This window comes from Chenopodium album, chromosome 9, assembly GCF_948465745.1.
Source record: "Chenopodium album chromosome 9, dcCheAlbu1.1, whole genome shotgun sequence".
Taxonomy (NCBI): domain Eukaryota; kingdom Viridiplantae; phylum Streptophyta; class Magnoliopsida; order Caryophyllales; family Amaranthaceae; genus Chenopodium; species Chenopodium album.
In genome coordinates this window covers 30,915,630-30,931,726 of record NC_137842.1, presented here as the reverse complement: position 1 = coordinate 30,931,726, position 16,097 = coordinate 30,915,630, and the positions used below count along the sequence as shown (strand labels likewise).

At 36.2% G+C, this 16,097-nt stretch overlaps 3 protein-coding genes across 5 annotated transcripts; 1 reads left to right on the top strand and 2 right to left on the bottom strand.

The window, feature by feature from the left end:
- Positions 1-235: 235 nt before the first annotated feature.
- On the bottom strand, positions 236-2,921 carry LOC145558503 (uncharacterized). 3 transcript variants are annotated; one of them, XM_081619773.1, is made up of 6 exons: positions 2,740-2,921; positions 1,555-1,733; positions 1,321-1,467; positions 1,144-1,220; positions 856-1,057; positions 236-666 (listed from the first exon to the last, which is right to left on the bottom strand). In XM_081619773.1, exons 3-5 carry the CDS (start codon positions 1,382-1,384, stop codon positions 896-898), a joined length of 303 nt encoding a protein of 100 aa, XP_081475899.1. In that variant the 5' UTR covers positions 1,385-1,467; positions 1,555-1,733; positions 2,740-2,921; the 3' UTR covers positions 236-666; positions 856-895. The 3 variants fall into 3 exon arrangements, 2 of the variants coding, with proteins under 2 accessions (XP_081475899.1, XP_081475898.1); XR_014092506.1 differs by lacking the exon at positions 1,321-1,467 and having other exon boundaries at positions 2,740-2,916; XM_081619772.1 differs by having other exon boundaries at positions 1,321-1,733.
- Positions 2,922-3,299: 378 nt separating this feature from the next.
- On the top strand, positions 3,300-7,271 carry LOC145558502 (E3 ubiquitin-protein ligase RMA1H1-like). Its single transcript, XM_081619771.1, has 2 exons — positions 3,300-3,470; positions 6,389-7,271. Exon 2 carries the CDS (start codon positions 6,411-6,413, stop codon positions 7,179-7,181), a length of 771 nt encoding a protein of 256 aa, XP_081475897.1. The 5' UTR covers positions 3,300-3,470; positions 6,389-6,410; the 3' UTR covers positions 7,182-7,271.
- A 3,753-nt stretch (positions 7,272-11,024) lies between these two features.
- LOC145557584 (uncharacterized) lies at positions 11,025-11,504 on the bottom strand. Its single transcript, XM_081618755.1, has one exon. It carries the CDS (start codon positions 11,502-11,504, stop codon positions 11,025-11,027), a length of 480 nt encoding a protein of 159 aa, XP_081474881.1.
- Between the last annotated feature and the right edge of the window lie 4,593 nt (positions 11,505-16,097).

The window sequence follows — 16,097 nt, the reverse complement described above, 5'->3', positions numbered from 1 at the left end:
GGAAACTAAGAATCTCATGATATATTGATATCTGTACATACAATGATGACATTTGGCTTTTATAACTCAAGACACCTGACAATTGGTGCCGCACCTAGATAGGTGCTAATACCCTTCAATGACAAGGAATATAGAATAAGCCAATATGTACCAAAGAGACAACTTTTTTCCAATTAAAATGAAAATACCAACTCTAAGATAATACTGCAAGGCTTTCAGTTTCTTACACCATCCATGACAAAAGACATATTATGTGAGGATGCTTACCCAGAATTTTAGAGAAAGAAAATACAATAGAAGGGACTTAGTAAGTTATACCGATATCAAATTTACCTTTCACCAGTTACTTTAGTACAAAAACAAATAAAATCCCTAACATTCAAACAAGTATTACCTAGATCTTTGAAGGCAACTTCATGTGCAACAACAACTGTTATACTAAGCCCCAGGCTGTTTGCAATTTCAAGCACCTTTATCTTAGCACCAATTGGATCCACTTTTGTATAGAAGGAATCAGAAAAAATGAATGGAAAAATACTTAGATTCATGATCTCAAGTACACTACACAAACCAAACAAATAAAGCTCTCACTTGCACCCATATTTGTAATTCTGCATGTTCCCCTTTCCACAGCCAGAGGTAAAAGCAAGTGCATCCACTCCGAAACTGCATGTATGTAAAAGACAGAATTAATGGAGTAGAAACTAATCCATACACAAAAAATTGATTTTGGTTGCACATTCTACTCCCTTCTTAAATAAGAGAGGGAGGTCAAAGAAAACCAAGACTTATAAAGCAGATTGACAAATCTAATAAAAGCGAATGGCAAGTAGCCAAAAAATATGGCAAACATACTGCGTGGGTCATAACCATCTCCCCCATATATCATCTCCTTCTACCGGTCAGCTAGAGTGCGCTCAGCAAGACACTCAAGTACAATATAGTTAAGCTCGTTCACACTTTGAAGCAACTTAAAAGCTGCCATTGGCCTGTCACCACTAAAGCCAGCTCCACAACCAACATAAACTTTATCCCGTCTTCTTTTAGGATTGACCCTCTGAAGCAAAACAAGCATATAATAGTTCAATATATGATACAAAATTATGCTGACACGATTAAAGTATATATAGATGTAAAACTAACCAATTTGATCAAACAATCATCATATACATCACCACTATGTTCCTCATAGTTCTCCACCATGCCTGAATGAGATGTCACTGCAAGCACTCAACAAGAGGCTGGCAAATAATTAGTATATACAATATAATGACCAATAGAATGACAAAAGCAAGACCCGAGGTAGGACTTGTTTTTCACCTAAATTAAAGTTTCCTTCAGCACAGATGGCACAAATGGATTTAGTACAGTTCCAATGTTCCATTCAACAGAAATTAGATGAAAAACAACAAACAAATAAGCATACAATAAACAAGTCTCCCTTTTGAGACAGAGCAATTCCCTCTCCTGATTAACAATAAACAAGTCTAATAAGAAACTTAATTAAATAACCTTACACCAAGAACAAACGCCACAAAAAAAACAAACTCAGACCTGGTTTGCGTATTCCTTAGCGTACTGCTCAGCCCTCTTAAAGATCAGCTTCCTGATTTCAACTCTCTTCTTCTTCTGACCATCCTGATCCTCCTTGGCCAAAGCCCATGCTTCCTCCCTCTTCTGCTTTTTCAAAACCGACTCCGGTACAACAACTTTAGTAGCCTCCTCACCCATTTCTGCTTAACAAAAGTACCAATCAATCATCCATTAAAACCAAAACCAATTACTCAGATCATATAGCCTATAATTAAGCATCCGAAAACACTAAAACCAAATCAGCTCCTCCATTTCATATCAATTGTAGATTACACATCCCAAACCAATGCATCATTAAAATTACATGTGTAAGCCATAATCCAAACAATTTGTTACACAGAACACAAATTTATCACCACAATTTGAATATTAACCACAAAAATCTATTTAATTTCTGCGTTTACTTGACAAATTTATACTAAAAACAAATAAAATGCAAAACTTTCCCACATTTTATTAGGAAAACACACAACATACTCCAAATTTTTCGCAGGAAAGGAAGCTAAATCAGTCAACATTCAAATAAAAGGAAAAATTTAATCAAAGAGTTAAACATTTAAACAATTAGAACACGAGAGTGGAAGAAGAGAGAATCAAACCCTGAGATCAGAGAATCATCAAATAATCTCTCAAGCTTTTTCAATGGAGAGGAAAGTCCAGGAGTTTCAATGGAGGGTTGGAGAAAGCTCAGAAGAGAAAGGAGAAAGAGAATTGTACCTAGAGATCAACAATTCATCTACAAAACAGACAATTTAACCCAAAAGAACGATAACTCACTCAAATTCAACCCAAATACGAAAACCAAAGACCAAAACCAAATCGATCAACTAAACCCCAAAATAATCGAAAACCAATCGAACAAATAAAGACAACAAATCGAAAGCAAATCGATCAAATAAACCCCAAAATTATCGGAAACCAATCAAACAAATAAAGCCAAAAAATCGAAAATAAATCGATCAAATAAACCCCAATAAAAATGAAGCAATTTCGCACAATTACACCCACAAAGATTCAACCCAAAAAATTCGAATACACATTGAACATATCGAAAACAACATGAACATATATGCAAAAATCCACGACAATCAAACAATCAAACCCAAAAATTTGAAACTAAATCAAGAGAGAGAAACAAGATCGAACCTGATTAATGTGACGATCGGAAACTCATCTTCCACAACCTCGAACGCCGAGAAGAATCGAAGCCCCATCGTCGACATGGAAGATCGGTGGTCTTGAGTTGCTGAAGTTTTCTCTCTCTAGGTTTCTCTCTCCATGTTTCCCCTAAATAAATGCTTTGACCCTTTCCTTTTGAGATGAAAACAGAGAGCTGTTGAGAGAGGGAAGTCGGTGTAGAAGCACGGGGCCCACTCTCAATTATAGCTATCACGCATAATGTAATTGATTAAGCAAGGGCAATTTGGACAATTCATTAATTGTAAGGGCAACTATGTAATAGCACCATAAGTTACTATTCATAAGCTACAGTATTTAGTTTTGCATTTTTATAATGGTTAAGGATAAGAATAAGGATTTGTGCTAATTAATCGAAGAAAAGGATTAAAGTTTTTGCACAAAAAAACTGACAAGTGACGACTCTTCAGTTTTATCCAAAAATTCTTCTCACCCCACTACACCTCACCCCACCTCAATAGGAGTAAGTCCATGTCTTTATCTATATTCTTTATAAATAGAACCTTCCCCGTATCTCCTCTCCTCTCTATTCGCACAATTTCTCTCTACCCTCTTACTCCTGTACCTCTCTTACTTTTACTTCTCTTGTACAATTCAATAATTCATTTCCTAAAATTCAATAATCAACCAAGAATCAAGAAATAAATAAGCTACTATCACACTTTTGAATCATTTAGTTGGTATGTTCTTCTCTCTAATCTGAATTAGATCTTTCTATTTCATGAATTTATGTTTCTCTTTGATGTTCACTGTTTTGTTGGTTGTTCTTGATTTTTATGAATTTTTTTAGCGGATTTAATTTGAATAACCTATCGTAACGGCCAAGTATAATCATTTTAATTATATCCCCTATTTTATGTAATTTGTCTTTTGCTGATATTTTTTTTTTCATCTTTGTTTTTGATAATTTTTTCCGGTTTTACTAATTTTCAATTAATTTTGCAATCGATTAGTATTTTTTAAAATTTAAGCTTCATGTTTTTTTTTTAATCGGTTGAAGAAAACGTCTGCTTTCCATTTTACTTTACTTTTCCTTGGAAATTGTTATTCTTTTCTTCGATGATTTGGTATGTCTCCTACAGTTTAACTTTGATGCTTAATTTATTGAATAAAGCCAAAAATTACTCTTGAAAAATTTTAAAAAAAAAAAAAAAAAAAACTTGTAAAACTGCATGATTTTTTTTTTTTTTTTTTTTTTTTTGCAATTTTATTCGAATCCTTTTACTTTGTTGCCGTTGTTGTAGTCTCCCTTGCTATCGACTGTTGGTGGGTTGATTGATTCAAGTGTTTTTGATTAATTTAGCTTTTTCTTTTTTCAATTTTGTTGATTGAATCACAAATTTGTATTGGTTTGTACTCAATATGTTGTACTGATTATACTTATAGTTATTGTTTTAGCTTATGAGTTCGGATCTTGTTGTGTTTCGTCTTTTGGAAGACGAATTTGTGAGCGGGAACATAAACTAGGGATAGTTTTGTTTTTGCTGATGAGTTCGGGTCTGTTGTGTTTCGTATTTCGGAAGACGAATTTGTGTGCGGAAACATAAACTAGGAATTTCTAATTTAGCAACTGAGTTTTCTTGTTTTTCATTGTGGTGGGGCAGTAGAAATTGTTATATACCCGGGGGGTGTACCGTACACCCAATTCAAAATGAGAACAAATACTAACAATCATTAAAATGAGAACAAATACTCATTGGTGTATGGTGCACCGGGTGTATATAACAATCTCTCGTGGGGCGGTGGGTGTGAAGCTGTGGGCAGCTTCATGATGTTAATTGCCCTACTACATTCTTGACATACTAACCTCCCACATTGATTGATTATGGTCCCGCAAAGATGTAATGTTATATTAAGTTGTGTGCGTGGGTGTTGGGATCTTCAAGATATAAACCCTACTATAGTGAGAAATACATTTCCTTTGATATTAGTTGTCGGGTATACAAAAGCTACTCCGTATTTACAAGTGCTTGATCATTGCTTTCTTCTTGTCATTGCGTAATCTAAAATGTGGCAAACTAGGAGTCATTAACTCATTTTGACATCATGAAGGGTGTTAATATCATTAAGCAAGAGATAACTTATAGGGGTAAAATAATAGTTAAGTTCTAGTCGTAGTTGTAATTATAGGTTTCTTTCATTTCATCCAAAATTTCTTCTCTTGAACCCATGACCACTTGTTTTCAACTTAGGAATACGGTTTTAGTTGTAATACGAACTTGATTATCCTTATATAAACTTTTTCCTTTTGAACCTTTTTTTGTTGTAAATTGAATTTTGTTGCTCTTCATTGAATTTAGTGCTTTAGTGGGTCTCATCGGACTTATATTTTCATAACTTTAGATGGAAAAAACCAATTTGTGTAGGTTTAAAATTAGTAATAACAAGCATAAAGAATAGCGTATAAAGCCAACAAAGCAACCACTCGTAGAGGAGGGGGGAGAAGGAAAATTAAGAATTATGAGTACATGCTTTGCGTATTGGTGGCTTTCTAAATCAAAAGTTGGAGAATGTTAGGTTTGGAGCCTCTAGGAGGGACTCTGATTACATCAAACGTGTGTCCTGTATATGCTTTGTGTATTATAACATTTTGGGTTGCATCAGAAAGCTTTTTGTTGTCTTGTTTCACCTTGTTCATCATCCACCATTCTCTTTAGGGGTGTAGGAGAAAAAGATTTCTGTTATTTTTTAAGAAAAGAGTACCAAATTACAATGAAATCATGCTTGAAATAGAATGTTTCAAATATGTCTTTCATTCTAAAATGTTAGCAGAACAAACAAAAGTTGTGATTAAAGTCATTGTAGTTGCCAAATTTAAAGTAAGATTTTACTTATTAGGACGAGAGTCAGGTTCTTTGTCAAGTGAAAGCTTGTCTCCTCTGGTTGTGTTCAGTCTTTGAAGAGGTTTTGCTAATAATTTAATAAACGATTTCTATGCATTAAGTTATTAAGCTTGTTTAATTCATTACAGTATTTAAAAAAGAAAGGAAATAATTGACATGGCAATTTCTAAGTTCCATTATCTGAGTAAGTCGGAATATCAATTTGCGTGTTACTATTTGTCCAAATGTTGACAGTTGACAATAACCCCTCACTGTTTGCCGCCTATTAATAATATAATAGTATGAAGTATTATCTTTGTTTATCCCTGTTGCTTAAAGTTTTTGTAATGGCCTTACCAAACAATAAAAATGATTGATTGTTTCCAAAATGTTATCATATCTTATTTTGGATAAGATCTGCTTGACAATTCTCACATGCTTCCATTATGTTTTTCAAAATTCTTTATTGTGGACCCATTTGTGCTTTAACTTTTCTAGCTTCCTCAACTTATCTTAGCAATTTGTTTGTGTTAGATTATATGTCTTTTCTAGTTTGATTGACTTTGTCATTGATGTGATTAAAATTTTAAAGAATCCTTCATTATGGCAATCAGTTGCATTAATTAATCATATAATGTGTAATGGTTAAAGATTTGCTTCTACATACAATGTTTGAGTTTCAGTTTTCAGCTACAAAGGTTATAGTTTTAATTCTTTTTCTAGCGCTATTGTTGTTAACTATTGCACATAATTCTGACATGATTAGCTATTCTTAGGCTCATTGAGGAAAAATTGTCCATGGAGCAGTACTGTGAACAGCCTGCGACACAAAGTAGGTGCAGCAGGGGAGACATGAACAAATGGAATTCACCGTCCATTGTAGATGCTGGGAAAGAGAGTAATTCATCTGATGGTTTTGACTGCAATATCTGCCTAGACCTTGTTCAAGAACCAGTTGTAACATTTTGTGGTCATCTATATTGCTGGCCTTGCATCTACAGGTGGATACATTCCCAGAGAAGCTCCTTTGAAAGCTCTGAGCAACAACCCAAATGTCCCATTTGCAAAGCTGAAGTTTCACAGAGTACCTTGATACCGCTCTATGGCCGGGGACAGTCTAGGAATCCAACTGATAGTAAGGGCACCAAGCTTGATTTCTTGGTGCCGCAGAGGCCTAGCAGTCCTAGATGTGGGGTTCAGGCACTTATAACCACCACTACCTCCAGTAGTTTACAACATCCTGGCCAACAACTTCATTACCATGGTTTCCACCCGCATCATCACCAACTAAATCCATACAGCACTCTGGATGTCAACTCCCAGTCACCTGTATTCGAGCTTGCAGGAACCACTACATACAATCCTATGATTGAGATGTTTAGTAATATGATTGATGCTCGGATTCTTGGGAACTCACAAGATACACATTCTGCTTATCCAAACACATATAGTGTTGTGACCACCAGTAGTGCACGAGGCAGATGGCATATGATGCAGGTTGATAGGTCCCTGAGCAGAGTAAATTTTTTCTTCTGGTGTTGTGTTATTTTGTGCCTGCTACTGTTTTGAGACGAATGTTCCCTGCTTGACTGCCACAACTCAAATGTATCTATTTTATACTTGTATATATGAAAATGAGCATGGCTGGTATACGATCAATTTGCATGCCGCAGACCGTCAATCAATATAACTTGATTTTGTCATTAAATTTGGGGTATCTAATGTATACAGACTAGTGCTGTCAAATTTCAAACCGAAACCGTTTAATTGCCCAAAACCGACCGACCCAAATGAGAACCGAACCGATTAAAAACCAATTTTTTTGAATCCGAAAATCAACCCGGACTGTATTTTAGTAAACCTGAAACCGAATCGACCCGAATAATGTTAAACCGTATAAGAACCGAACCCGTTAACAAACCGAACCGAATATAAACTGAACTGAAAGAAAACCGAACCGAAAAAGAACCGAACCGTATCTAACCCGAAACCGGTTCCAACCCGAAACCGTTTAAACTGGCAAAAAAACCGCTTACACCGAACCGTTAGCAAACTGCTACCCGTTTGCACCGAACCATTTAGAAACCGAACTGATTGTAAACCGAACTCGTTATAAACCGAACCGTTTATGAACCAAACCGCTTCTAAATCGAACCGTTTACAAACTTTTTTATATAATTAAATGGATTTTTTTTTTGACGGGGATATAATTAAATGGATTAAATATTAGAAATCTTAGAATATTTTTTAAAATAGCAAGGCAAATCATTCATTAAGGTCTTAAGGATAATCAATGTTCACAAACAAGAGCAAAACAAGCAGGCTCAGGCCCTGCCTCAAACTATTAGCAACACTACTGCCTCTAGTCATGTATACATTTGAGGTGATGAAACCAAATGAACAAAAAGCTTGTAATATTAAGTACCAAGGCTTGGCTGAAGGCGTAATAAATAAAATTAATTCACAGAGACTATTAAGCATATGATTACATTGATTCTGTGAGTAATAATGAAATAAAGATGGGAGTGTGCTAGTGACATGAATATACTATTAGGCTATGTTTTAATTCAGGTTCAAATATAATTTAGTAAACTTGAAATGGAACCGATATGAATAACGTTAAAGTGGTTAAACAATCGAAGAACCGAACCAGTTATAAACTGAACCGAAAAAGAACCGAACCAGTTATTAAAAACTGAATCGAAAAAGAACCGAACCAGTTATAAACTGAACCAAAAAAGAACCGAACTGTTTCTAACCCGAAACCGTTTCCAACCCGAAACTGTTTGAAGCGGGATAAAAACCGTTTACACCGCACCGTTAACAAACCGCAACCCGTCTGCACCGAACCGTTTACTACCCGGACTGTTTACAACCCGAAACGAATTAAAACCGCTTAAGAATAAACCGGAACCGAATCGAACCGATAACTATTTAAACCGAACCAAAATCGACCCGTGAGACAATTAAACCGAATCCAAACCGACCCGATTAAATACCGAACCGATTTCAAACCGAACCGAAACCGAACTGTCAAACCGTCTTGACAGTGCTAATACAGACGGACTCATGTCATGCTTATGTGACATGTCATTGTAAAGTGCTGAAATTGCTGATCATTATGTTCATATAAGCTCTACGGTAGAAAGTAATTTCATAGGATCAGTGATAACTAAACTCGTGACTTCGTGAGTACTGTAATATCTAATATGCCAATTGCAAAATTTGTGGTATTATAAAGTAATAAATGATGAATGTTCATTACTTGAGACTTGGCAAGTTGGTTTCCTAAATATTACTCCGTATTGTTTTTTAAGAATATTTTGTGAAAAACTACCTTTTAAACTTTGAATTTTACAAAAAACTATCTAAAAACAAAATGTTGTAATTAACTACAATATAAAGTCTAAAATATTGTAAAATGTTGTAATTAACTACCGTATAAAGTGTAAAATATTGTAATTGACTACCTCCCACCTGAATAATACATTTGATTTTTATTGTCTGGTGTTGACCATGTCATGTGAGGGTCACATGACCCTTTAATGACTTAATTCGAGTAAAGGTAAAATACAGTCCCTAAACTTTTGTATTGTGCACTTTTAGTCTCAGTCAACTTTTTTGTGCACTTTTGGTCCCTCAACCATAGGGGTGAAAGTAATTCGGATTAAAACCGAACCGAACCGAAAACCAAACCGAATTACTAATTTGGTTTGGATTTTTTTTTAATTCGTATTGGATCGGATTGAAAAAATTAAAAAATATGGATTACGGATTGGATTCGGTTTGGGGTTTAAAAAAACCGAAAACCGAATTTCAACCCAATAATTTAAGCTCATTTTCTTTTTCAAATTATCCAACCACTTTCCCCTTTCATATATAAACTTTAAAAAAAAAAAATTAAAAAAAAAAAAAAAAAAAAAAAAAAAAAAAAAAAAAAAACTAATTCTTAATTCTCCTTTATCAATATCTTACTCTCTCACAAAAAATGTAGTTAACATGAAATGATTGTAGGAATTTTCTAGGTGAAGTTCGAGTTTTGGGTTTAAATGTTGCAAAAGAAGGGAACAAATTTCGGTTTGGATTGGATTCTAATTTGAAAAACCGAATTAATTCGGTTTGGATTGGATTGGATCGAATCATAATTCGGTTTGGATTCGGATTGAGATTTCTGAAACCGAATTAATTCGGATTGGGTTCGGTTTTGGCTATAATCCAAACCGCAAACCGAACTTTCACCCCTACTCTTGGTGTTTCTGACCAAATAGTTTAGGGACCTAGCCTAGTCAGCATAGTTTAGGGACTATGACTCATTTTTTTTTGTTTTTCTTTTTTTTTTTTTGTCACAATTTATTAAAAAACTTTCATTTTTATTAGTTTAGAGACCAAGCTACTCCATTATCTTTCTCTCTCCCCTCAATATTCAGATCTGGGTTTTTTCCTTCCCCTCTTTAAACCCTAATTTCTTCTTCTTTTCTCTTCCAAAATTAATTTTTTTACAACAAAAAATCAGATTAAATATCAAGAAACATAGATGATTAAAGCTTTAAAAAAATTTCACTTTTCTGAATTTCGTTGCTCTACGGTAGCAACACCAAAGACGATTTTTTTTTTTAAAGCAGCCAATGTTGAATTTTTGGGAGTAATGTAGTTGGATTTTTGGGGATGAAAATGTCAAAACGTTTGGGAAAAGCCCGATTTTTTTTTGGACAAAATAACTGGAATTTTGGAGAAGTTGTCTAAATTTGACAAAATTTGGGGAAAACGGTCGTAATATGAATTTTGGGGGAAGAAATCTGGGAAAGTATGAGATTAATGGTGGTGGGAAAGAGAGGTGAGTGAAGTGGGTCCAGAGGTGGCGCCAACGGTGGATAAGACGGAGGTGGTTGCGGCGGAGTCGATCCCTAATAATAGGTTTATGCCTCAAACTGCACCCAGAAATCAAAATCAATAAATAAACCAAAATTAAGATGAACAAAAACCCAGAAAAATTAACAAAAACTAGAAGAAATAAGAGGAACAAAATCAGAAATTAAGTAGCTTACTGTTTGAAGGGAGATGAGAAGCTTACTGTTTGAAGGGATCATAATTCGTAAGAAGAAGCCATTGATGAGTTGAGTTGGGGAGGAATTCCGTTGTGATTTTTTGGGATGATTATTTTTAAATAAAATTATTGAAGAAAAAAAAAGAATAACAAAAAAAAATGAGTCATGGTCCCTAAACTATGCTGACTAGGTTAGGTCCCTAAACTATTTGGTTAGAAATACCAAAAGTGGTGGTTGAGGGACCAAAAGTGCACAAAAAAGTTGACAGGAACTAAAAGTGCACAAATACAAAAATTTAGGGACTGTATTTTACCTTTACTCGACTTTTTTTTTTTTTTTTTTGGTGAAAAGAAGCATTTAAATAACATCAACCAACATTACAAAGTCTATTACAATCCTCTAAATAGAGGTCCATACAATAACCAGGGGGATCGGGAAACGTCCTAGTTACATTCATTACATCATCTAAACATCTTGAGGTCTTGGCAATCCTGTCAGCAAGCTTGTTCCATTGTCGTCCTACAAATTTAATTTGCACCTCCATCTCCGGCCTCCATAGCTCCCTACAAGCATTTACCACATTGCTATACATATTAAGAACAAAGTCATGATCATGCAGCATTTCAACAACATTAGAACAATCAGAATAAATGATGGTGTGATATAAGTTTTCCTGCCGTAACAACTTCAAGCCCTCCCTTATTGCCATCAGTTCTGCCATAAGGGGAGACTTCGCATATACTCGTTGATAGAACCCAATGCACCATGTACCATCATGATTCCTGATAATCCCTGCAACAGCTGTTGGTTCACCAACTTTGACAAAGGAGGCATCAACATGAAGCATATGACAATGGGGGGGGGGGGTGTATAGGATTGACAGGGTAAAGTCGTATCCCCTAATCAAAAGTAATTACCTAAATCACTAACTAAGGTAGATAGGGAAGTAGGGTCGAACTCCACAGGGAAACAGGTCTTTTTAATTCTAATTAATTAATATAATCTAAATTACCTAAGTAACCAATATTTTGAATGTGAATTCTATACTACGAAGAATGAGTTTAGGGAGAAAAGAATCAATAAAAAGGAAACCTAGGGTCACAGGTTCACCAATAATTAATATTCCGGGATAAAACGAAGTAATTAATAATTAACAATGCATAGATAATATGATTAACAGGCTCTCGCAATTTATTAACCAACATAGATCTAACAGGCTCTCGCAATTTATTAGACCTAAGTTCCTATTAAAAATAACCTTTAATATTAAATCAACATCTGCTCGATTCATCAATTCAATATTGCTAAACATTCACAACCAAATTACATCTGCTCGATTCATATTCTAATTGCAAAGAATTAAAACAATTCAATAGGAAATTATCATGCAATATCAACAATCAATAATAACAAGCTATCCCTTCATATTAATTATGGATCCCCTTAAACCCTAGAATTAAACTACTCACTAATCATCATAACTAATCCAATCAAATAAACAATTAAAAACATAAACAAGAAAACAATTAAAATAGCTGAAATTAGAAAGGGAAGAAATTGTACCAAACAAATCTGGAATTAATGAAGGAATTAAGTACAAGAGTTAGAGAGAATTTAAGAGAGAGAAAAATACTAAGTAGAGAGAGAAAGTCTAAGAGAAAGAAGGTCCGTAAATAATCCGTACAAAACGTATATATACTTCCCCTAAAACAAGAATTAACTAAACTAAATCAGACACTAGGAAAAACACGCGCCCGATCGGGCCCGCCTTTTTTTCTATGCCCAGTCTAAAGTGCCGCGCCCGATCGAGCTCACGCTCACCCGATCGGGCCCGGTCTTCATCTTCAAGGCTTGGACTTCGATTGGGCTAGATTTCTCGGCCCAATCCATACTTCCTCTCGGGTCTCGAATACATGGTCCAATTGCCTCGTGATCCAAATAACCGAGCCCTTAATCACCGGCTCGATGGCTCTAGCCAGCCTTGGGCTCCAAAAGTGGTCGTGTTCCTCCAATGCTCGTAGTCGCTTCATAAAAATCCCGGGAAAATACTCCAAAGGTGTAATTCCTTGCAAAACTTAACCAAAACTACGAAAACACTAGAAAACACATATTAGTAATAAAAGTGGCCCCAAAAGGCCAAAAACACTACTAATTATGACCGAGGGACGGGGGTAAAATACTATATAAAATAGACATATCAAACTCCCCCAAGCCAAACCTTTGCTTGTCCCTAAGCAAAGAGCTCATCAATGAACATATAAAACATACTTCACCCCAATCAACAAATCAAAAGCCAACAATTCAAGGTAAAATTAAACAAACATGCTTCAACGTCAATCAATCTTATTCATCTAATCACTCTTCCTCCCCAACAATTGTCAAGTAGAGCAAACCACAAGAGCATATAGAATTCAAGACTAGTGCTCACACACTCGACTCTCATTTATGTGGCGAGTAAAGAATGTACTCGATCGCTCTCCACCCAACCCCTTTAATGTGAACAATGCCCTCCCAACTCACACTCTCGTGTGTATAAAAACATTGAACGCTCATCCTACTAGTCGACTCGAAATATGTCAAGTCATAACTTGCATTGAAAAACAACACTTTCACATTCACATAACTTCTATGCACATGGTCGGAAGGTCTTTTAAGCTTGTAATGTAAGGCTAGGGTAAAGGTAGGATAAATTTGGGATTATGTGAGAGAAAAGCTATGCATTAAGGGAGTCAAATCCTAATAAAACCATGATCAAAAGTAATGATCATACACATCTCCAACATAACCAACTCCAACAACAACCAAATATAATCCAAACAATAAAACAATCCCAACACTCACAAATTCACTCATAAAAACATGATAGTGTAGAACAAGAGTGAATGACAAACTTTGAACTCATAACTTGAAATATTTACATTGAAACTCAACTTTTTTTTTTCTTTTCTTTGAATCAACCTTCACTTAGAACATTTGAACATCAAACACTTTTTCTCCTCTTTTTTTTTTTTTTTTTTTTTTTTTTTTTTTTTTTTAGAAGTTCACTTTCTTTTCTTTCATATTTCTCATTTTTTTCCTTGAACTTCTTTTTTTTCCATCACACTTTTATTTTTCAAATATATACAACTTTCAAATTCATAAAAACAAAAAATATGATCAAGAACAAATTACTTCTCAAAGCCCACCCAAATTGTGCAAATAAAGTGCACACCACAAACTCCCTCACCTCACTCACTAATAGCTCCCCCAAGCCAAGCTTGGGACTAGTAACCAATGGGGAAAATTAGGCTTGCAATGCGGCTATGAACAATAAAAGGGCACAAGCAACAACATGGGTGACAAGAAGGGAACAAATGTATCTAAATATTCTGAAGGCTACCTAAGGAATGAACGCCTTCGTCCTCCTCATGTGCATATTATAAAGTCATGAAACACTACTCATAGTTGCAAATCAATACTCAAATTCATTGACATACCAGGAATTATGGAACTATCACACACTTCCTAACCAAATCAACTAGTCAGGCACTATATTCACAAGTAGTTGGACAAAATTGACGCAAGTTAAGGAATCCAAACAATTAGACTTCAAATCATGACCAAGAAATCCACAATGTTCATCATCAAATACCAAGAATCAAAACAATTTTCTCAAGTATGGGGCACAGGGAAGCATGATTTACAATTCATTGGAACGTATTTTTGATTTTTTTTTTTTCAATTTTTTTTTTTTTTTTTTTTTTTTTTTTTTTTGTATTTTTCATAAGCAATAAAAAACTATACTAGAAAGCAGATAAAGGGAGAGAAGGAAGAGAATTTCAAAGGGAGATAAAGAACACCCCCCCAAGCCAAATCAAGCAATGCCCTCATTGACTTGGGAGAGTAGCCTACTCCTCATCCTCATCCATCCTAGAGTACCCTCCACCGTGGCTAGAGCCGGCCCCTCCATGGCTAGAGCCACCACCACCATACCCCGAACCACCGGCATAGTAGTTAGGGTCTACATTCCCACCCATACCCCCATATCCGTGGACCGAAGAGTAGTCCACATAAGTACCATAAGCACCGGGGTTAGAATACCCTCCTTGGGGGTATTGGAACCAATCGGGAGTAAGGGAATCGGGAGGAATAGCCCCCTGACGGGCATAATCATCATACATGGGGTAAAGGCCCCTCCCTAGGTTCCTCTCAATAAGACCAACCCTCCCATCAAGGGTGCTTAACCTAGAGTCTAGGTTTTGCATCATGCCCTCTACCCTTCCTTGCCCCGTCTCAATACGGTCTAGTTGGCTCCTAAAAGCCGAAAAGTCATATGGGGCATTTGGGTCGACATTGTAATCGACCGAGGAAGTTGGCATTGTAGGCATGCCGTAGGTGAAAGGTGGGGGTGGTGTGTAGTGAGGTGAATGGTGAATGGGGGATTGGTGAGGTTGTGGTGAGGGGTGAGGTGGTTGAACCGCACCTTGACCATCTAACTCGAAGGTATAAGAGGGCTTCCCCCTCTCAAATTTGGTCAAGGCGGGGTTGGGTAAGGTAAACGCTTGGTCTCTCCTACCCGATTGTCGGTGGACAATCCACCAAGTATCATTCCCCACCGGTTGTACCCAATTCAAACTCCCAAAATAAGGTAGGTCCATTAGGTTCGACCCCACAACTTTTCTATGGCCATCGGGGTTCCAACCTAAATGCTTCCTAGCTATATGGGTCACTAACCCCCCAAAGTAAATAGGCGCTCTAGACCTACTAGCTTCGGCCGCATTGGCCGCCCTTTGAAAATGGTTGGCTATCCTATGGGGTAAATTTAATTTTTCAGCATTAGGGATTATATAGGAAGCCAACAATTCCAATTCATCCCTCCGAACATTTGCCGGTTCATGCCTCCCAAAAATAGTGAGGCCGGCAAATCTTTGCCAAAGTTTGGGGACGGGGTGTTGAATCCACGTCCCTTTGGCATGTTGGAGGTTCACCAAATCCTCCCCTGTTAACCTCTTGTAGACCACGGCGGTGTGGTCTTGAGAAGGTTCAATAGGCTTGTCCGATTTCAAGTCAAACAATTTACCAAATTCCTTTAAAGTTAATCTCACATTATTGTTCAACAATCGAAATTGGAAGTGAGTGATAAGTGCATTCATTTTGATAACATTAAAACTTGATATAAATTCCAATGTTAAATAATCATAAGTATCGTGAAACATTTGAAAAAAACCACCCATGCCTATGCCCTTAAACAATTTTTCCACATATTTGTCAAGACCTAGCCTAGCTAAAGTAGGATGATGTATGAAACGGGTAGAAATTACCTGACGATCGATGAGGTTGATCATCCGAACCCGTTGCTCCTCCGAAACGATTACAACTTCCTCCCATCCCGGAATTTGAAGGTCCGGGTTGATTGCTGGTTGTGCCGCACTAGAGCTCTCACCCCTTTGATTTCTTGAAC

Coding starts and splice junctions, on each gene's coding strand:
- LOC145558503 (XM_081619772.1), bottom strand. CDS start 1,384: ATGGAACATTGGAACTGTACTAAATCCATTTGTGCCATCTGTGCTGAA. Junction 1,221..1,320: donor TGAAGGAAACTTTAATTTAG/GTGAAAAACAAG, acceptor GAGTGCTTGCAG/TGACATCTCATTCAGGCATG. Junction 1,058..1,143: donor ATGATTGTTTGATCAAATTG/GTTAGTTTTACA, acceptor GTTTTGCTTCAG/AGGGTCAATCCTAAAAGAAG.
- LOC145558502 (XM_081619771.1), top strand. CDS start 6,411: ATGGAGCAGTACTGTGAACAGCCTGCGACACAAAGTAGGTGCAGCAGG.
- LOC145557584 (XM_081618755.1), bottom strand. CDS start 11,504: ATGCTTCATGTTGATGCCTCCTTTGTCAAAGTTGGTGAACCAACAGCT.